We start from the raw sequence: 21,575 nt of genomic DNA, 5'->3' as shown, positions 1-21,575 counted from the left end.
ATGTGTCACTCTGACAGTGCGGAGACAGTGAGTGGTTAGAGTCTGGAATGTGTCACTCTGACAGTGTAATGGTGACTGGCTCAATCAAAGCTGCTAAGAGGGAATTAGATTGTTTGGAAAGGATGAATGTGCAAGTTTTGGGGGAGGAGATTGGGGTGTTGCACTCAGTGAATCTCTGAGAGAGTCAGTACAGAGATGATGGGCTGAGCAGCTCCCTCCTGGGCTGCGACGATCGTCTGATTCTGGGTCAACAGCATCTGTGGAGGAAGGAACTGGATTAAAATTTCAGGCTGAAGCTTTGATCAGAACTGTGCACGGTTCGAAATAAACCGTAAATACAGAGAAAGTCAGGGGAAGCGGATCAATCAGAGGACAAATCTGATAAGGTGCCAGTAAGGGAATGGGAAAAGGGGTGAAGGCGCAAGGCGCAGGGCAATGGGACAAGGAAAGAAACGAAAGATGGATCTAGAAGAGGTGTAAATGGCAATAGTAGAATCCAAGGCTGGGGCCGGGGGCGGGGGGTCGGGGGCGGCGGTGTTGGCGGTGGGGAAGTCAGAAAATCTTGCAAAGAAGCGAGGGTTAGCATGAGCCAGGAATAGCAGTAATAGGTGGGTATGTTTCAGGTGTACCTCAAGCCCCAGCCCACACCTCCCCCACTCCCTGTGGCTCTGATTATTGCTGCTGTCCTCCATTAGCAGAAGCTGCTCTTTGAGAAAACGGGAACAGAGGTTAAGATCTGAAGTCGTTAAACTGAGTGGAGAAGCCAAAAAGCTGTGAAATGTGGGTGAAAGATCACTGGAGGTGTCCAGGAGGCTGGGGATAGAGTTAGGAGCGAGGCAGAGGATTAAAGTGGCCGATGAAACATTGGAAAAGACTGGAATCATTCAGCATGTCTGAGTTTTCCTCACAATCGGTGGCAGAGGCTGGTGTGAATGTTTCCCTATTGTCTGTCCGTTCACACTGGAGGATAATAACTGGACTTGCATAATAACACGTAACTTATCAAAGATCACAGAAACTACTCATTCAAACATTTCGACCTCTGTGTGAGTGCAAAGAGGAGGCTAATGCTCAAATATTGATCAATCATTTCCCTGAAATCCAGTTCAGGAAGTTGGCAGTCTTTAACTTCGATAACACAATAAAAATGTCCCAGCAGTTTTGTGCCCTGATCTATGGGAATTGGGTAAATCAACCTTTCCACTTTGGGCTTATTAAGGAAATTAAGTGGTTACTTTAAAAGTACTTAAAGTTTTGTGATGGTTTTAAACGGTATTAACATTGTACATTCCACTAGTAAGCGGGTTCCATTGCCTGCGATAGGCTGAATCAACAACAGAGTGATCAGGCTCTGATTGCAAGTCCAGTGCAGTGGCCGTTAAAGCGTCTGTATCACAGTTTGTAAATAGGACAGCCCTCAGTGTACCCGAACTGGTGCCAGTTTTCACAGTAACTTCATTGCAGTGTTAATATAAATAAACGTTATTTTACTTTTACTTCACTTTAGATGCAGCAGGTAGGGGATCTAAGATCCTCACCCTGGTTGGTAGGCAGGGCTGCTCAGATTAATCTCGAGATGACCACAGCAGTATAAGCTAAGGGTGGAGGAAAGGGAACGGTGTGTCAGGTCACTGTGAAGTAACCCTTCCGCAGGTTATCAGCAATGTGTCCTCCACCTATCCAATCTCACAATAAAAACCCTTTCCTTTGATTAGAAATGTCATGGGTTCAAGTCCCACTCCAGGGAATGGAACACAAAATCCAGGCTGTCACTCCAGTGCCATCTTCACTAAACTGGGACCCCCACTTGTCCTCTCAGGTCAACGTAAAATACCCTGTTTTGAAGAGCAGAGAGATTCCCACTGATGTCCTGGCCAACATTTGCCCCTCAAATGATACCCTTAAAACTACTTATCTGTTCATTGCCACATTGCTGTTTGTGAGATCTTGCTGTGCACAAATTAGCTGCTGTGTTTCCTACGTTCCAACAGTAACTACACTTTCAAAAGTGTAGGAGGCCGGCAACATCCTGAGTGACAAAGGGAACTAGATAAATACAAGGTCTTTCATTCTTTTGAACTAAAGTATTTTAGGTCCCACGCTGGCATTACTAATTGGCAAAGTAATTTCTGTACAGCGGGCACTAACCTCAGAGGTGGATTTACAATGAAACACATCGTGCCTTGGCACAGGGTCCTGACGAATGGCAAGGCCCAGCACTGGCTGGTGCACTGGATATCCAATCAGGGCCTGAGTACTCTGAATTTACTGATAGGCTAATTTGAGTGGTTAAGTTGAGGCGAGGAATGGAGGGCAAGGAATGGAGGGCAGTGACTCAGTGAGGAGGGGGAGGCTGTTGAGGCTTCACCATTTCTGCGAAAGGTGAGGAGGTTTGTGACTGGAGCCAGGGCAGACCAGTTTATAGAGGGAGAGGGGACGGCTACAACAGGAATATTGTTACAACCCACATGGCCACAGGGACGGAGCACTGGAGCTTTAAGGAGGGACTGGATAGGCTTGGATTGCTTTCTGTTCGAGCAGAGAAAGCTGAGGGGGGAGGGTGTATTGATTGAGGGGTATAAGATTCTGAGAGGTATGGACAGGGTGAGTAGGAAGCAGCTATCCCACTTGGTTGAGGGGCAGTCATGAGGGGGCACAGTTTTAAGGGGAGGAGCGGGAGATTCAGAGGGAATTTGAAAAAAACACACTCAGAGGGTGGTGGGGATCTGGAACGCGCTGCCTGGGAAGGTAGTGGGAGCTGGAAATCTCACAACCTTTACCAAATAGTTAGATGAGCATTTCAAATCTCATAACATTCTCGGACTTGGGACAAGTGCTGGAAAATGGGATGAGTGTGACTTTAGTTGATTTGATTTATTATTGTCCCATCTATTAGTATGCAGTGAGAAGTATTGTTTCTTGCATGCTATACAAAACATACCGTACATAAAGAAGGAAAGAGAGTTCTAAGTTTATTGATTAATGTCACAAGTAGACTTACATTAACACTGCAATGAAGTCACAGTGAAAATCCCCTAATTGCCAAATTTTGGCACCTGTTTGGGTACACTGAGGGAGAATTTAGTATTCACAATGCACCTAACCACAGCATGGTAGCACAGTGGTTAGCACTGCTACTTCACAGCTCCAGGGTCCTGGGTTCGATTCCCGGCTCGAGTCACTGTCTGTGTGAAATTTGCACATTCTCCTCGTGTCTGCGTGAGTTTCCTCCGGGTGCTCTGGTTTCCTCCCACAGTCCAAAGATGTGTGGGTTAGGTTGATTGGCTGTGGTAAAATTGCCCCTTAGTGTCCTGAGATGCGTAGGTTAAAGGGATTAGTCGATGGGATATGGGGGTAGGGCCTGGTTGGGATTGTGGTCAGTGCAGACTCGATGGGCTGAACGGCCTCTTTTTGCACTGTAGGGTTTCTTTGATTTCTATGAAAAAACCAGCACGCCTTTTGGACTGTGGGAGGAAACTGGAACAGCCGGAGGAAACTCTTGCAGACGCGGGGAGAATGTGCAAACTCCACACAGACAGTGACCCAAGCTGGAATCAAACCTGGGTCCCTGGCGCTATGAGGCAGCACAGTTAACCACTGTGCTGCCCATGCAGAATATAGTATTACAGTCATGATGTAGAGGTGCCGGCATTGGACTTAGGTGGGCATAGTCCGAAGTCTCACAACATCAGTTTAAAGTCCAACAGGTTTATTTGGAATCATGAGCTTTTGGAGCGCTGCTCCTTTTGGCGCTCTGAAAGCTCATGATTCCAAGCAAACCTGTTGGACTTTAACCTGTTGTTGTGAGACTTCTTGCTGTTACAGTCATAGATAAGGTACAGAGAAAGATCAACTTAATACAAAGTAGTTAGAATAAAGCTTTGGAAGTATAGAACAAGAGGAAAGTTAGAATTAGAGGGTATGCTGGGAACAGCTTGTAAGAAGTTGCCTTGTTCTGGTACCATCTTGGATCAATGTTCACTGCAGACTCATTGAGCCAAAAGGCCTTTTCTGGACCCTGTCACTCTACAAATCTATGACTTTATATTGGTTCCATAGGAAAAGATTGCGATTTCTCAACTTCCCTCACCAGTCTGCATTTGGGCTGAAGAATTGTCAAGTGTCATCATGCATGGCCCCGTGCCCACTCACATGGGCCTCCCACGTCTCAGGTGCTTAAGTCTCAAGTGGCACACTCACTCGGCAGTCATGAGGGCCACTGGAGAACTGCGGAAGAGTCTAGAAATCCCCATGGGATGCCATCTTTGTTTCCTATCAATTCGCATCTTTGTAAAATCGAAAGCACAAGGCGCAAAATTGAAAATCAGGAAATAACTCTTTTCATCAGCTTGTCAGCACTTCTGCTGAAATAGTGTTTGGAAATTTCAATTCACTAAAAAAAGATTTTGAAATCTCCGTAATTTACAACATGTATCAATGTTGGATAGTGTCATAGAGACGGGAGTAGATGGGCTTGACAATGGCATCAACATATGCCCCCACCTCCCCACCTCCCCCCCCGAACCTAATCTGAGGGCCAGCTATAACCCTGGTCTTGTGGACAGACTACTCCTGTCCTGGCTGTTGCTGTGGAGACGGGTAGATCTGGGGGCTGGGGTATAGAGTGGGGGCAGAGGACAGGGGCTTCACACCACCCAAAACTGAGCTGGAGGAGATTTCTCCTGATCCAGCACTCCGATTGGATGAGCTGTTTAGAAAGAGTGGCGAGGTGCCATCAATGTATGTGTAGAGACTGAGGGACAGGTCACTGAGGGACAGCCCGTCAGTGGGAAATAGCAAGGGACAAAGGATAGATTCTTGGAGAGGGGTGGGGGCACCAGAGCTGATGACACAGGAGTGGGAAGAGAAACCATTGCAGGTGATTCTCTGGATAGAACTACAGAGGCACAACTCTGCCCAATTGGATGGTGGTGGAGAAGGTGTTGGAGGAGGACAAACTGGGCACTCATGTCAAAGGCTGGGTTTGGTTTGTTTCTGTCACTGTCAGGTTGGTATTATTCACTGATTTTAATAATGTGGATACTTCATCAGAATGGGATGGAACTCAGTTGTGAGATCCCTACACCCCAGTGGATTTCCATTTGGTGAATTGGTGGCATGGAGGATGTTTATGGTTTTATTCATTAGTGTCACAAGTAGGCTTACATTAACACTACAATGAAGTTACTGTGAAAATTGTCACACTCTGGCTGGGTACACTGAGGGAGAATTTAGCATGGCCAATGCACCCTAACCAGCACATCTTTCGGACAGTGGGAGGAAACCGGAGCACCTGGAGGAAACCCTCGCAGACATGGGGAGAATGTGCAAACTCCACACAGACAGTGACCCAAGCAGGGAATCAAACCCAGGTCCCTGGCGCTGTGAGACAGCAGTGCTTACCACTGTGCCACCGTGCCGAGGGGTATATATCGGATGGCTGGGCCCCTTCCTGTGGGAATGTTTCTGTAACATTGACCCCTGCAGGTAGCGGTGATGATCCAGTACCGCACCTCAGAAATCTTTAATCACACTGAAGAAGAAAGCTCTTAATTCACAAAATCGTTAATTTTTGAATAAATTCATTCATGAGACCTGGGCATCGTTGGCTGGCCAGCATTTATTGCCCATTGCCTGAGGGCAGCTGAAAGTAAATTGCTGTGGCCTGGAGTCAGGTGTGGGCCAGACTGGGTAAAGATGATAGATTTCATTCCCTAAAGGACATTAGTGAACCAAATGGATTTTTACGACAATCGAAAATGGTCATTATTAGATTCTTAATTCCAGATATTTTTTGTTGAATTCAAATTTTATCATCTGCTGTGTTGGGATTTGAACCCGGATCCCCCAGAGTTTCTGGATTAGTAGTCTAGCAAAAATATCACCGAGCCATCAACTCCTCTTAAATAATGATTCATTTCTCTTCAAGGACCAGTGGGCAGATCTGATGTGGTGATTTTCTACGCAGAAGATGCCGATGAGTGGAGTTCATACCTTGTCAGCTTGCTCACATCAGCCAGTTTCTCTGAGGTTCTGCCCTACACAGTCAGTGAGAACACCTCATTTACAAGCTGGGATTACAATCAGTTTAAGAAGTGTAAATGTCTCTTGGTGCTGCTTTCGCCGCAGTTCCTGGATTTGGCCACACTCCCTGCAGTGCGGCACGGACTGCAGAGAATACTGCTGCCAGTACACAAGGTGCTTATGCTGCTATGCGGTGTGACAGAGTCAGCAGAAATAAAAAGCTTGTTCAGAGACTGGCAGAAGTGGAAACAAGTCTCATGTGATGATGATCCAGATGTTTTCACTACAGCTGTGGAAGAAGCCATCAATGAGAGTAAGTTTCAAACTGAGCTACATTAAAGTTTATTTATTAGTCACAAGTAGGCTTGTATTCACACTGCAATGAAGTTACTTTGAAAATCCCCTAGTCGCCAAACTCCAGCACCTGTTGGCGTACACCGAGGGAGAATTTAGCATGGCCAATGCATCTAACCAGCATGTCTTTCAGACTGTGGGAAGAAATTGGGGCACCCAGAGGGGATCCATGCGGACACCGGGAGAACATGCAGATTCCACATAGACAGTGACCCAAGCTGGGGATTGAACCCAGGTCCCTGGCGGCATGAGGTAGCAGTGCTAACCACTGTGCCATCGTGCCACCCTTTGACAGAGTAACTTCCCCAGGCTCTCTTCCTCCACCATATCCCCATTACCCCACACATTTCCCATGGTTAATTCACCTAACCTACACATCTTGGATCTCTAAGGGTTAATTTAGTATATCCAATTAATTTAACCTGCAGATCTTCGGACTGTTGGAGGAGACCCACGCAGATACGGGGAAAATGTGCAGATTCCACACAGACAGTGACCCCCAAGCTGGGAATCAAACCTGGGTCCCTGGCGGCGTGAGGCAGCAGTGCTGATCACTGTGCCACCCGATTATACAAAAGTTACCTGACCCTTTCTAGATTACTTTTCCCTCATTCCTCCAAATGGGATCTTAAACTTTATCCAATGTTGTGACTGTTCCCACCTCTACCACCCTTTCAGGCAGTGAATCCCAGTTTCTCACCACCCTCTGGGTGAAAAAGCTTTTCCTCAAATCCGTTCCAAATTTCCTGCTCCTTATCTTAAATCCATGTCTCTTGGTTATTGACAAATTTTTTGTGAATGGTAAGAAACACAGAAGCCAATTTACACGCAGAAAAATCCCATAATGAGCAAAGTGAAGTGACTTTGCATCTAAAAACCACAGAACAGATTGAAAAGTAAATGTCCAAAGAGATTCTTTGTTATCATGCACGAATCGTGAAATAACTAGTATGCAGGTGCAGCCAGTAATAAAGAATGGGATTTTGGCATTCGTTGTAAAGGAATAGAATATAAAAAGCAGGGGAGTGTTACTGCAGCTGTATAAGGCATTAGTGAGCTCTGACAAAGGGTCATCATCCAGACTCGAAATGTTGGCTCTATTCTTTCTCCACAGATCTCATGAGATTTTCCAGCATTTTCTGTTTTTTTGAAGATATTAGTGAGACCATATTTAGAATATTATGTACAGTTTTTATCCCCTCACTTGAGGAGAATGTAGTTGCATTGGAGCCGGTTTGGGGGAGGTTCACTGCATTGATTCCAGAGATGAGGGATTTGACTTATGAGTAGGGATTGGGCAGTGTCGGCCTCTACTCTCTCTCTCTAGAGTTTAGAAGAAATGAGGGGAGATCTACTTGAGGTATACAAGATGTAAAAGCAGATCGACAAGGTAGGTAGACATAGAGAGGTTGTTTCCTCCAGAACAATAGTTTGTAGTTTTAGGATAAGGGACAGCAGACTGAAAACTGAGATAAGGAGAAACTACTTTTCTTAAAGGGTGGTGAATCTGTGGAATTCACTACCCCAGAGTGCAGTAGATGCCAGGACATTGAGTATATTTAAGCAGGAGATATGGAGTTTTAGTTAGTGATAGAATGAAGGGTTATGGAGCATGGGCAGGAAATAGGAGACAGGGCCAAGATAAGATCAGCCATGATCATATTGAATGGTGGAAGATAAGGGTGATTTTATAGCTAGATAAAGCCCTGCTTAGACTATACAGGAGTACAGTGTTCCATTCTGGGTAGCTGGGCCTCCGGAAGGATATGTTGGCTCGGGAGAGGGTGCAGGGCAGGTTTATAAGAATGATACCTGGATTCTAAAGGTTACATTACGAACAGTGATGACACAAATGAGGGTTGTATTCCCTGTAATTTAGTAATTAAGGAATGACGTATTTGATGTTTTTGCGATATTATGGGAATAGATAGGTTAGATAGAGGGAAAATATTTCTACTGGTTACAAGGTCTAGGACTAGGGGATATTGTCCAACAATTAAAGCCAGTCCTCCCAGGAGTGAAATTAGGAAACATATATAGATATTAGAGAGTAAGGGCCCTGGAGAGGGTGGTGCAGACAGCCCTAATCACCGGGGTCTGTGCTCGAGGCACCCAGACTCATTGGTCAAGTGACCTGTCATTTTGAACATTCAGTGTCCAAAACAGCCACTGCAGCAGCTTGACCATCCTGATTGACAGCCTAATCAACCGTGTGGAGCCTGAGGACATTGGTAGAATGTTAAATGAATAGTTTGCACACCTGTTTTCACTGGAGAGGAGGAAGATGTTGGAATTCGGGACGAGAGACTGCAAGGTTCTTGAGCAAATTGACATAGGGAAGGACAAGGTTTACCAGAATGCTAGGGAGTGGAATAGCTTGATCTTGGGTTCGGACATAGCTCAGCACAAGAACATAAGAAATAGGAGCAGGAGTAGGCCATCTAGCCCTTCCAGCCTGCCCACCATTCAATGAGATCATGGCTGATCTGAAGTGGATCAGTTCCACTTTCCCGCTTTTTCCCCATAACCCTTAATTCCCCTGTCTGTCAAAAACCTATCTACCCATGACTTAAATATATTCAGCGAGGTAGCCTCCACCACTTCAATGGGCAGAGAATTCCAGAGATTCACCACCCTTTGAGTGAAGAAGTTCCTCCTCAACTCTGATCTAAACTGCCCCTCCCCCTTATCTTGAGGCTGTGCCCTCTAGTCCTGCTATCCTACAACATTGAGGGCTGAAGGGCCTGTACTGTGCTGTAATGTTCTATATTCGATGTTTAAGATGTTGGCAACCTTAAAAGTGCACAAACCTCCAGGTCTGGATGAATTGTGTCCCAGGCTACCGTGGGAGGCAAGGGAGGAGATTGCAGGGGCTCTGATCCAAATTTTCAATTCCCCTCTGGCCATGGGGGAGGGCACAGTAAAAAGTCTGACAACACCAGGTTTTAGTCCAACCGATTTATTTGATAATACTCACAAGTATTATCAAATAAATCGGTTGGACTAAAACCTGGTGTTGTCAGACTTTTTACTGTGTTTACGCCAGTCCAACGCCGGCATACCCACATCATGAGGGAGGGACCAGAGGACTGGCGAACAGCTCATGTAATTCCGCTATGGAAGAAGGGTTGTAGAGATAAACCAGTGAACTCGCAGACCAGTGAGTCTCATGTTAGTGGTAGGGAAAATTCTGAAGGAGAGAAATTAATCTCCACTTGGAGAGGTGTGGGTTAATTAGGCAGCACGATGACACAGCGGTTAGCACTGCTGCCTCACACCGCCAGGGACCAGGGTTCGAATCCAGCCTCGGCTCACTGTCTGTGTGGAGTTTGCACATTCTCCCTGTGTCTGCGTGGGTTTCCTCCGGGTGCTCCGGTTTCCTCCCACAGTCCAAAGATGTGCGGGTTAGGTGGATCGGCCATGCTACATTTCCCCGTAGTATCAGGAGGGCTAGCTAGGGTAGATACATGGGGTTATGGGGATAGGGCCTTGGTGGGATTGTGGTCAGTGCAGACTCAATGGGCCGAATGGCCTCCTTCTGCACTGTAGGATTCTACAATACTATGAAGGTCCCATATGGGAGAGTGATAGAAGGCAAAAGCACATGGGGTCCGGGGTAACTTGACAAATTGGATCCAAAACTGGCTTTGTGGTAGGACATTTGCTATCAAATAAATCTGTTGGACTTTAACCTGATGTTGTGAGACTTCTTACTGTTTTTCGTGATAGGAGAGGGTGGTGGTAAAAGGCTGGTTCCTGTGCTTGGAGGCCTGTGGTGTACCACAGGTATCAGTCCTAGGAGCTTTATATAGATGCGATTGATGGGGGAGTGGGGAGAATGATAAGTAAGCTTTTTTTAAAAGAAGTATTTAGTTACAAGTAAGGCTTACATTAACATTGCAGTTAAGTTACTGTGAAGTTCCCCTAGTCACCACTTTCTGGCACCTGTTCAGGTCAATCACCTAACCAGCATATCTTTCAGACTCTGGGAGGGAACCTACGCAGACACGGGGAGAATGTGCAAACTCCACACAGACAGTGACCCAAGGCCAGGAATCGAACCCGGGTCCCTGGTGCTGTGGGACAGCAGCGCTGACCACTGTGCTACCGTGCCATCCTTGTCAAGGGCTTTGCTGAAATCCATATAAACTATATCAGTTGCACTACCTGCATTTACACTGGGATGACACGAAGATTGGCAGAGTGGTTACTAGTGAGGAAGAAGGTTCTGGGCTGCAGGAAGATGTAGGTGGGTTGGTCAGATGGACAGAGCAGTAGCAGATGGAATTTAACCCTGAAAAGTGTGAGGTGGAAGGAGTAACAAGACAAGGGAGTGTTTAATGAATGGCAGGACACTGGGAAGGTCAGAGGAACGGAGTGCTTGTCCACAGATCCCTGAAGGCAGCAGAACGGGTAAATAGGATAGTTAAGAAGTCTTATAGGACACTTGCCTTTATCAGTTGTGGCCTACAGTACAGGATCAGGGAGTTTATGTTAGGAGGTGTACAGAGCGTTGTTTAGTGCACAGTTGGAGTACTGTGTGCAGTTCGAATTGCTGCACTATGCAATCATAGGATGTGATTCCATCAGAGAGGGTGCAGAGGAGATTCACCGGGATGTTGCCTGGGACGGAGCATTTGAGGAGAGACTGGATAGGCTTGGATTGTTTTCCCTCGAGCAGAGAAGGCTGAGGGGGAACGAGATCGAGGTGTATAAGATTCTGAGGATATGGACAGAGTGAGAAGGAAGCAGCCGTTCCCTTTGGTTCAAGGATCATTCACAGTTTGAGGGTGAAGGACGGGAGATTCAGAGGGGATTTGAAGAGAAATATTTTCACCCTGTGGGTGATGGGAATCTGGTGTGTACCGCCTGGGAGGATCGTAGGAGCAGGAATCCTCAGAATTTTTGAAAAGTGTTTGGATGAACATTTGAAATGTCAAAACATTGAAGGAAAAGGGGCCAAGTGCTGGAAGGTGGGATTGGTGTAGATTTATTATAGTTTTGTCAGTGCAGACTCAGTGGACTGAATGGCCTGCACTGTAAGGATTCTATGATGCTCTGTGTATTGGAGTGTGCACCATGCTTCTGCATGTCCTGTTTTATTTTCTCTGGGACCTGGCTGGAGTTCTGTGGTGACATTCCCCTGCTTTGCAATTCGCTGATCACGAGGCCTCACGTGTGGAATCTGTATTTTTGGTTTTGTCTCCGGTCAGGGGCTGCGTGTTGGGGCTTTTACACAGCGTGAGATGCAGTTCCAGTGGTGGGGACAGTTCCTGTTGTCCTCACGCAACACACATAAACAACTCATAGAGATCCCTACAGTACACAAGCAGGCCATTCAGCCCTTTGAGTCTGCATCACGAACAATCCCACCCCAGGCCCTAGCCCTGTAATCCATTTACCCTCCTAGTCCCCCTGACACTAAGGAGCAAATTAGCATGGACAATCCATCTAACCGGCACATCTTTGGGGAAACTGGAGCAGCTGGAGGAAGCCCACGCAGACACGGGGAGAATGTGCAGACTCCACACAGACAGTGACCCTAGACTGGAATTGAGCTCAGATCCCTGGCACTGTAAGGCAGCAGTGCTAACCACTGTGCCATGCACAGTTTAAACATGTGCAGGTTAGGTGGATTGGTTCTTTGGGAGAGTCAGTGCACTCTTGAAGCTCTGTATGGCCCCCATCTATACTGTAGGAATTCTATAATTCTGTGAAGAGGCAAAAAAATGTACAAAGATCACAGTCCAAAGATGTGTGGGTTAGGTTGATTGGCCGTGCTAAGAAATTGCCCCTTTGTGTCCAGGGATGTGTAGGTTAGAGGGATTAGTGGGTAAAATATGTAGGGATATGGGGGTAGGGCCTGGGTGGGATTGTGTTCGGTGCAGACTCGATGGGCCGAAGGGTCTCTTTCTGCACTGTAGGGTTCTATGATTCAATGAAAAGGTTTTATTATTTAGTTCTGCTGCTTGGCACTCTTTAATTAATCTCTATTAATTACTCATTGTTTAAATGATCAATTTATGGTTTTGATGTTGACTCAAGAACAACTTCTTCCCTGCTGCTGTCAGACTTTTGAATGGATTTACCTTGCATTAAGTTGATCATTCTCTACACCCTCGCTATGACTGTGACACCTCACTCCACACTGTCTCCTTTCCTTCTCTATGATCGGTATGCTTTTTCTGTATAGCACACAAGAAACAATATTTTTCACTGTATCCTAATCATAGAAATCATAGAAACCCTACAGTGCAGAAAGAGGCCTTTCGACCCATCGAGTCTGCACCGAACACAATGCCACCCAGGCCCTACCCCCATATCCCTACATATTATACCCACTAATCCCTCTAACCTACACATCCCTGGACACTAAGGGGGCAATTTCTTAGCATGGCCAATCAACCTAACCCGCACATCTTTGGACTGTGGGAGGAAACCAGAGCACCCGGAGGAAACCCACGCAGACACGAGGTGAATGTACAAACTCCACACAGACAGTGACCCGAGCCGGGAATCGAACCCAGGTCCCTGGAGCTGTGAAGCAGCAGTGCTAACCCACTGTGCTCCCGTGCCACCCAAAATACATGTGACAATAATAAATTAAATCAAAAATGTATTTATTTTTGCTCAATAAGATGTCTATGTTTTCTTCATAGCTTGCCTTTTTATTTGAACTTTGTGTTTAATGCTGTGCCAATCCAGATTTCACGCAGCTGCCACTGGGTTTCTTGCTCTGGGGGAACGAAAGACTCAAGGGGTCTGATTGGTTTTTTTGGGGGGGGCAAAATTTTCACTCCAACAGAAACGGGAAGTGTTGGAAATGCTCAGCCAGTGTGGTGGCATGGATGCAGAGGGAGACAGAGGCCAGTGACCCTTCACCAGAGTTAGAGCATATACGGGCAGGAAGCATTAGCTCTGGCCTGGGATTTCCAGTTCCCTCTGCTCTGAGTTAACTGACCCATGGCTGATGCATCAGATTTTACACCCTGCCCGTGACAATTCCCGCTATGGGCAGGAGCAGAAAATTCTGGTTACTGGTTCTCTGTCCACAAATTTAGAAGTCTCCTGCTAATTTATATCCTGCTGTATCCTCTGACAATCCTCCTCACTATCCGCTATTCCCCCAGTTTTTGTATCATCTGCAAATTTACTAATCAGACCGCCTACATTTTCCTCCAGATCATTTATATATAATCACAAACAACAGGGGTCCCAGCGCTGATCCTTGGGGAACACCACTTGTTACAGACCTCCAGTTAGAAAAGTACCCTTCCACTGCCAGTCTCTGCTTTCTATTCCCAAGCCAGTTTTGTATCCATCTTACCAGCTCATCTCGGATCCCATATGGCTTCACCTTCTGTACTAGCCTATCATGAAGAACCTCAGTGAAGGCTTGACTATGTCCATGTATACAACATCCACTGCCCAATTTTTGGTCAATTTTTCTTGTGACTTCCTCAAAGAACTCAATCAAGTTTATAAGACCTGACCTCCCCTTTACAAAACCTAGCCTGTCACTAGTAACCTATACTCTTCCAGGTGTGAGTATATCCTGTCCCTAAGAATCTTCTGCAATAATTTCCTCGTCACTGATGTAGGGATCACAGGCTGTAATTTCCCAGATTGTCTCTCCTGCCCTTCTTAAACAGAGGAACAATGTTAGCTACTCTCCAATCCTCTGGTACCTCACCTGTGGAGGACATAAAGATTTTGGCCTCAGCAATTTCTTCCCTCGCCCCTCTCAGTATCCTGGGATAGACCCTATTTGGCCCTGGGGACTCGCCCAGCTTAATGTTTTTTAAAAACTTCCAATACCTCCTCCCTTTTTATCTCAACATGTCCTAGAATGTCAACATCCTCCTTTCTCCACTCACCGTCCACCCCTCCTCCTCCTTTGTGAGCACTGATACAAGGTTCTCATTAAGGACCACACCCACCTCGTCTGGCTCCACACACAGATTCACTCCACTGTCCTTGAGTGGACTTACCCTTTCCTCAGCTACCCTCTTTCTCCTTATATAGAACATAGAACATAGAACATTACAGCGCAGAACAGGCCCTTCGGCCCACGATGTTGCGCCGACCAGTTAAAAAAAAATGACCCACTAACCTAAACCAATCCCTTTTCATCCATAAACCTGTCCACAGACCTCTTAAACGCCCCCAAACTAGGCGCATTTACAACTGCAGCAGGCAGGGCATTCCAATCCCTCACCACCCTCTGGGTAAAGAACCTACCCCTGACATCTGTCCTATAACTACCCCCCCTTAGTTTAAAGCCATGCCCCCTCGTGCTAGATTTTTCCATCAGAGGAAAAAGGCTATCACTATCCACCCTATCTAAACCTCTAATCATCTTATATGTTTCAATAAGATCCCCTCTTAGCCGCCTTCTTTCCAGCGAAAACAACCCCAAATCCCTCAGCCTCTCCTCATAGGATCTCCCCTCCATACCAGGCAACATCCTGGTAAACCTCCTCTGCACCCTCTCCAAAGCCTCCACATCCTTCCTGTAATGTGGGGACCAGAACTGCACACAATACTCCAAGTGCGGCCGCACCAGAGTTGTGTACAGTTGCAACATAACGCTACGACTCCTAAATTCAATCCCCCTACCAATAAACGCCAAGACACTGTACGCCTTCTTAACAACCTTATCTACTTGATTCCCAACTTTCAGGGATCTATGTACACATAAAACACATATATACTCATAAAAAGCCTTGGGATTCTCTTTAATCCCACCGGCCAAGGATATTTCATGGCCCCTTTTAGCCCTCCCTAAGTCCCTGTCTTTCCTGCTGTCTTTATATTCCTCAAGAGCCTTATCCGTTTTCAATTTCCTCACGTTTATGTATGTCTCCTTTTTCTTCTTCATTAAGCTCACAATCTCTCTTGTCATCCAGGGTTCCCCAACCTTGCCATCTTTATTCTTCATTTTTACAGGGATGCACATGTCCTGTTAACAACTGACTTTTAAAAGAATCCTACGTTCCAGCCCCCTCTGCTGCTGCGCCCCCTTTGGAATTTTACTCCTTATTTTATACTGTTTCCCCATGTTCTTCCTGCCAAAACTGCTTCACCTCACACTTCTCCACATTTAACTTCATCCGCCACCTGTCTGCCCACTCCACCAACTTGTTTATGCCCTTTTGAATTTCTGCCCTCTTTATAGTTTACAATACTGCAAACTTTTGTGTCATCCACGAATTGAAATTGCTCACTAGTGTATTGGGATGAGCGCCTGAAACATCATAATCTTTAAGGATATGGGACAAGTCTTGGAAAATGAGATAAGCTCAATTTTAGTGATAGTTATTGTTGGTGCAGATTTGATGGGCAGAAGGGCCTTTTCTGCTCTCTGACTTTGTGTATCAGGAAATGTATATCTGGGCGGCACGGTAGCACATTGGGTTAGCACTGCTGCTTCACAGCTCCAGGGTCCTGGGTTCGATTCCTGGTTCGGGTCACTGTCTGTGTGGAGTTTGCACATTCTCCTCGTGTCTGCATGGGTTTCCTCCGGGTACTCTGGTTTCCTCCCGCAGTCCAAAGATGTGCGGGTCAGGTTGATTGGCCATGCTAAGAAATTGCCCCTTAGTGTCCAGGGATGCGTAGGTTAGAGGGATTAGTGGGTATAATATGTAGGGATATGGGGGGTAGGGCCTGGGTGGGATTGTGTTCGGTGCAGACTCGATGGGCCGAAGGGCCTCTTTCTGCACTGTAGGGTTTCTATGGTTCTATGAAAAACAAGGGTCCCAGTACTGACCCCTGGGGAACTCCACTACAAACCTTCCTCTAGTCTGAAAAATATCCAATTGCCATTATTCTCTGCTTCTTATTATTCAGCTAATTTTTTATTCATGTTGTGACTGTCACTTTTATTCCACCTTCTCACAAGCCTATTGTGTGGCACTGTATCAGATGCCTTTTGGAAATCTAAGTACGTCACATCAAGGGCATTACCCTCATCAACCCTCTCTGTTAGCTCCTCAAAAAAAAATTCCAGCAAGTTAGTTTAATACTAACTTTAGATATCCATGCCGGCTCTTCCCAATGTCCATATTTTTCCTTGTGACTGCTAAATCTATCTTGAATAATTATTTCTAGAATCTTGCACACTACTGTTGTTAAACTAATGGGCCTATAATTGTTGGGGTGATCCTTACAACCTTTCATGAAGGATCCATTCTGAAGGTTTAGTGGGTAACGAGTGAGCCATGCAAAAGGGCTACTGTGTAATCAGGAAAATTATCTTGACTGAGCAATCCTGGAAATGACAATGGGGATTACTCCCCAGGATTAAGAATGAGGAATTCAATGAGGGTTCATTTAGACTCATGCGCCCTTTTGGAAACTTACACTTGGGTAACGTAAAACCGGACAGCACCAAGGCCTCTATACATGAATAGCTTGTCGATACTGTCAAATGAGGATGTAAGAAGGGGAAAATGTGAATCTTACTTTCAACTTGAGAGGAACAGGACAAAATTAACGATACTATCAACAAAATACAGAACAGAAAGGGATGTAAGGAGGAGAGAGAGAGAGAAAGAGAGAGCGAGAGACTGAGAGAGAGAGAAAAATCAGGTTGTAAAGGCAAGACAGGTATGTTGAATAACAAAATGAGAGAGGTTGACAAGTCTTGAGAGGAATTGAGCTTTGTAGAAAGATCAAAAACCCATGACCGAATAGTCATTGAATTCAAAACACTCGGCAATAGAAGCATAGAATCCCCACAGTGCAGAAATAGGCCATTTAACTCATCGAGTCTGCACTGACTCTCCAAAAGAGCATCTCACCCAGGCCCAATAACCCCCACACGTTCTATCCCCACAACCCCACACGTTTACTATTTACCTAACCTGCATGTCTTTGGACACTAAGGGGCAATTTAGCATGGCCAGTCTACCAAACCAACACATCTTTGGACTGTGGGAGGAAACCGGAGCACCCGGAGGAAACCCAAAAGGACACGGGGAGAATGTGCAGTCACCCGATGCTAGAATTGATCCCAGTTCCCTGGCGCTGTGAGGCAGCAGTGCTAACCACCGTGCCACTGTTGATAGTTTCTACCTCTCAGAAGGGAATAGCAGTTAGGGCTCCTGGCCTCAGTTGCTGTGACCACCCCGGGCTGAATATTTCAGGGCATCAAGCAGCAATAGTATCCGGATTTCTCAAGCTGCTGAGCGGACTGGGTTTGAAGCTTCCACCTCAAGAATGACTACTTGGCTGAGATAGCGAGGGCTCTCCGAGAGCCAGGGGGGGAAGGGGAGAAGGAAACGATGGTGGAGGGGTAAAATCCATGGAGAGTATTGTCAGGCTTGGAAACTGGTTACTGCAGAGCCAGCACAGAAATGCAAGGCAGACACCGATGGAGAGCAGACTTCTCTCTCTCACAGTTTCAGTTAGTCAGAAAAAATTTGGACAGCTTTTGAAAGAGGAAGCCAGAAGATGCACAGGATATGTTGAGCTGCTGACTCTTAACTGATGTTACGGGCGGGTCCTAAAATAACATCTCGAAGCGACACACAAGTATTAAATGTGGCCAAAAATAACCAAATCTCTGTCGGGGCACATGTACTTCTGAAATGCAAATTGATACACGTTGGAAGAGAGATGGGGGCCATTCTGTGAATGAGCTTGGTGTGCTCTCTGTTTTCTGACTGCCTCAGGGTTTGTGGCAGTTACATTTGGGGAAGTTTTTTTGTCGTTGCTGTTTAAAGACAGCGCTGTGACGCTTCATGTACATTTCACACACAAAAACATACAGACGTTTTGTCAAACTGAAGTGACATTAGTGTTGTCAATCCTTTCAGATTGACACACAGACTCAAAGATCCGTGGGATTTTCCGGCCATGTGTGTGCCCCCCCGCACCAGAAATTCCCGCCCAAGGTCAACGGACCTTCAAACAGTCTGCTGGATTCTCCGTCTCACCTGCGGTGGTCGGGACAAGAAATTTTTGGCCCTTATCTCTTCTTCCCCCTCCACTGATGCCATCAGACATGCTGGGTCTTTTTTACTGATTTTGTTTTGGGTTTCCAGCATCCACAGTATTTTGCTTTTGTGTTATTGTCCATGAAATCCCCAGGAATTAGGGATTGATCTCCACACATGAAGCCAGACACTGGGGAGGATAATGATGAGGAAGGGGGGATTGAATCAAAACCTGAAAGGTGTTTCCTCCCCATTTTGTTTGAATACTTTCCTTTCTTAATTATAAAATTATTGGAGATGGGGAGAGAACACAGTGAGCTGACAAAGAAACTCCCAAAGGATTTAAGAAGATTGCGTCATCCAGGCTTGAAACATTGGCTCTATTCTCTCTCCACAGATGCTGCGAGACATAGAACATAGAACATAGAACATAGAACACTACAGCACAAACAGGCCCTTCGGCCCACAAGTTGCGCCGACCACATCACCTACCAACCTACAGACCTATCTATAACCCTCAATCTCATTAAACCCCATATACTCATCCAGAAGTCTTTTAAAAGACCCCAGCGAGTTCGCCTCCACCACCACTGACGGCAGCCGATTCCATTCACTCACCACCCTCTGAGTGAAAAACTTACCCCTAACATCACTTCTGAACCTCCCTCCCCGCACCTTAAATCTGTGTCCTCTCGTAGCGACCATTTCAACCCGGGGAAATAGCCTCTGAGAGTCCACCCTATCTATTCCTCTCAACATTTTGTAAACTTCTATCAGGTCGCCTCTCAACCTTCGTCTCTCCAGGGAAAAGAGTCCCAGCTCCCTCAACCTAACTTCATAAGGCATGCCTCCCAGTCCAGGCAACATCCTTGTAAATCTCCTCTGCACCCTTTCAATAGCTTCTACATCTTTCCTATAGTGAGGCGACCAGAACTGCGCACAATACTCCAAATGAGGCCTGACAAGGGTCTTATAAAGTTCCAGCATTACCTCCCGACTCCTAAACTCAATCTGACCTGCTGAGATTTTCCAGCATGTTCTGTTCTTGTTTCAGATTCCAGCATCTGGTGTAATATTAACAAAATCTCTGTTCACTTTCCAATTGGTTGTGGGAAGAAGAGGTTCTGAAAGAATGGACTGTGACAGGAGTGGGTTGGTGGGGGGTTGATTCCTACGATTAAACAGCCCCAGGAGTCGAATCAACGTTGCCAAACCCTGAGTAGTGTCACTTTATCATCCATTCTGCACAGAACCCTACATCTGAGCAGGACTGCGTCACAATATTTCACAGTGCGTACCACAACTTGCTTTTCAACAGCATTTGTGGTCCCAAGAATAGAAGCTCACCATTGTTTACAGAGGAGTGAAGGAACCTGAATATTGAGCCAAAGCTAGAGTGCAGTAACCAAGGGTTGGTCAAAGAGGTGGATTTTAAGGAGGGGAGTGAGGTCTTGAGGCACAGTGGGTTAGCATCCCTGCCTCTGAGCCAGAAGCCCTGAATTCGAATCCCATCTAGGACTTGATGGATAAGGAAGATTTATTCATAACGCAGCCAAACATGTTGATTGTCAACCTACAAATCATAGAATCGCGACAGTGCAGAAGGAGGCCATTTGGCCCATTGAGCCTCCACTGACAGCAATCCCACCTGGCCCTACCCCCATAACCCCATGTATTTACCCTGCTAATCCCCTGAGACTAGGGTCAATTTAGCATGGCCAATAAACCTAACCCACATATCTTTAGACAGTGGGAGGAAATCCTTCCAGACACGCTATTGGCTGGTGGTAAGAGTGGGAGAGACTCTTGGTCAGCCACATTTGATGTAGAGTGATGCTCCATCAAGCTATAAGCCCTGGCAACAGACTAGTGACCTGTTCCAGAAATTACTAGCGAAAGAATTAAACTAAAATTTGCCTTAATGCACCACTTGATGTGGGAAGAGGAGGGAAATGAAAGAAGTGGGCAGTTTATAATCCAGAAATAGGAGCTCCTAAAATGTGTTTTTCAAAAATATTACACATACCATATATCATTTCACAAATGAAGTTTGGGGGGGGTGGGGTGGCATTTAAGAACTGGCTTAGAGGGCAAACAGAGCTCCAGATTGCAGTCCGGTGACCCCTGTGGAAAGTATGCATTGAAGATGTTGTATACGGGGCAGAAGCAACTATGATGTGATGGTTTCGATTGTCAGGTTCATAAAATCATAGAATCCCTATAATGCAGATGGAGGCCATTTGGCCCATCAAGTCTTCACCGACTCTCTGAAAGAACATCTTACCCAGGCGCAACCTCTGCCCTATCCCCATGACCCTGTGTATTTACCTCACTAATTCCCCTAACCTACACATCTTTGGACATTGAGGGACAATTTAGCAAGGCCAATCCTCATAACCTACACATCTTTGGACTATGGGAGGAAACTGGAGCACTCAGAAGAAACCCACGCAGACGTGTGGAGAATGTACAGACGCCAAACAGACAGTGGCCCGAGGCTGGAATGGAAGCTGGGCCCCTGGTGCTGTGAGACAGCAGTGATAACCACTGCGTTACCGTGTCAACCTTGACATGCCAGTAGCGCACTTTCACTTTGTGTCAGATAGACGCGTTCAGGAGCGTGAACATATAAGTTGGAGCCTAGATTTTAGACTGATAACGCAGCGTGGCATTAAAGGGATACTGCAACATCAGAAATGCCATCTTTCAGATTTTTGTCTGCCTTCTCAGGTGAATGTCAAAAAATCTCAAGGTGCGGTTTTGAACTCTGGAATATTCTGGAGTTGTGAAAGGTGTGGGAGAAATACAACTGTCCTTTATCCTCATCGTCAAGGCCGTCAACCAGAAGTTCCCATCTTGAGTGAGGAGGTAAATTTGGGGATTTCCTAAGTTAGTTTAGCTCACACCCTGACACCGAACGGGAGAACCTTCAACCACGTCAGAGCCTGAGTCACTGAAATGAGTGTTTCCTCATAAAAGTCAGAAACAAGCAATTCTGTCTCACTCAGAGTCTCCAGCTCAAAAAGAAATCTGTGATTATTTGATGAAGTATGAGGTAAACAACAAAGCAATTTTTCAAAGGATTATTTGTGAATGAAAGGAAGGTATCCTTCCATTCGGAACACCAACTCAGGAGCTGCATTCTATGAGTTGAGGGGCCTGGGCCCCAATAAAACCTCCTCTCACTAATACGATGCACTCTCTTTCCAATCCATTAAATCGCAAATAATATACCACACCCTTGCCCCTAGTAGAGTT

At 46.0% G+C, this 21,575-nt stretch overlaps 1 protein-coding gene across 1 annotated transcript in view; it reads left to right on the top strand.

Moving 5' to 3' along the window:
* Nucleotides 1-4,856: 4,856 nt before the first annotated feature.
* The window catches only part of pik3ap1 (phosphoinositide-3-kinase adaptor protein 1), a 101,429-nt gene continuing 84,710 nt past the window's right edge, over nucleotides 4,857-21,575 (top strand). Inside the window, exons 1-2 of the mRNA XM_080215772.1 lie at nucleotides 4,857-5,008; nucleotides 5,930-6,337. Coding sequence (XP_080071898.1) covers nucleotides 4,969-5,008; nucleotides 5,930-6,337 — 448 coding nt within the window. The 5' untranslated portion in view covers nucleotides 4,857-4,968. The remainder of the gene's footprint in view (nucleotides 5,009-5,929; nucleotides 6,338-21,575) is intronic.

The sequence above is a fragment of the Carcharhinus amblyrhynchos genome, chromosome 31 (genome assembly GCF_965287045.1).
Source record: "Carcharhinus amblyrhynchos chromosome 31, sCarAmb.v2.hapA, whole genome shotgun sequence".
Taxonomy (NCBI): Eukaryota; Metazoa; Chordata; class Chondrichthyes; order Carcharhiniformes; family Carcharhinidae; genus Carcharhinus; species Carcharhinus amblyrhynchos.
This window is presented reverse-complemented; position numbering and strand designations above follow the sequence as displayed.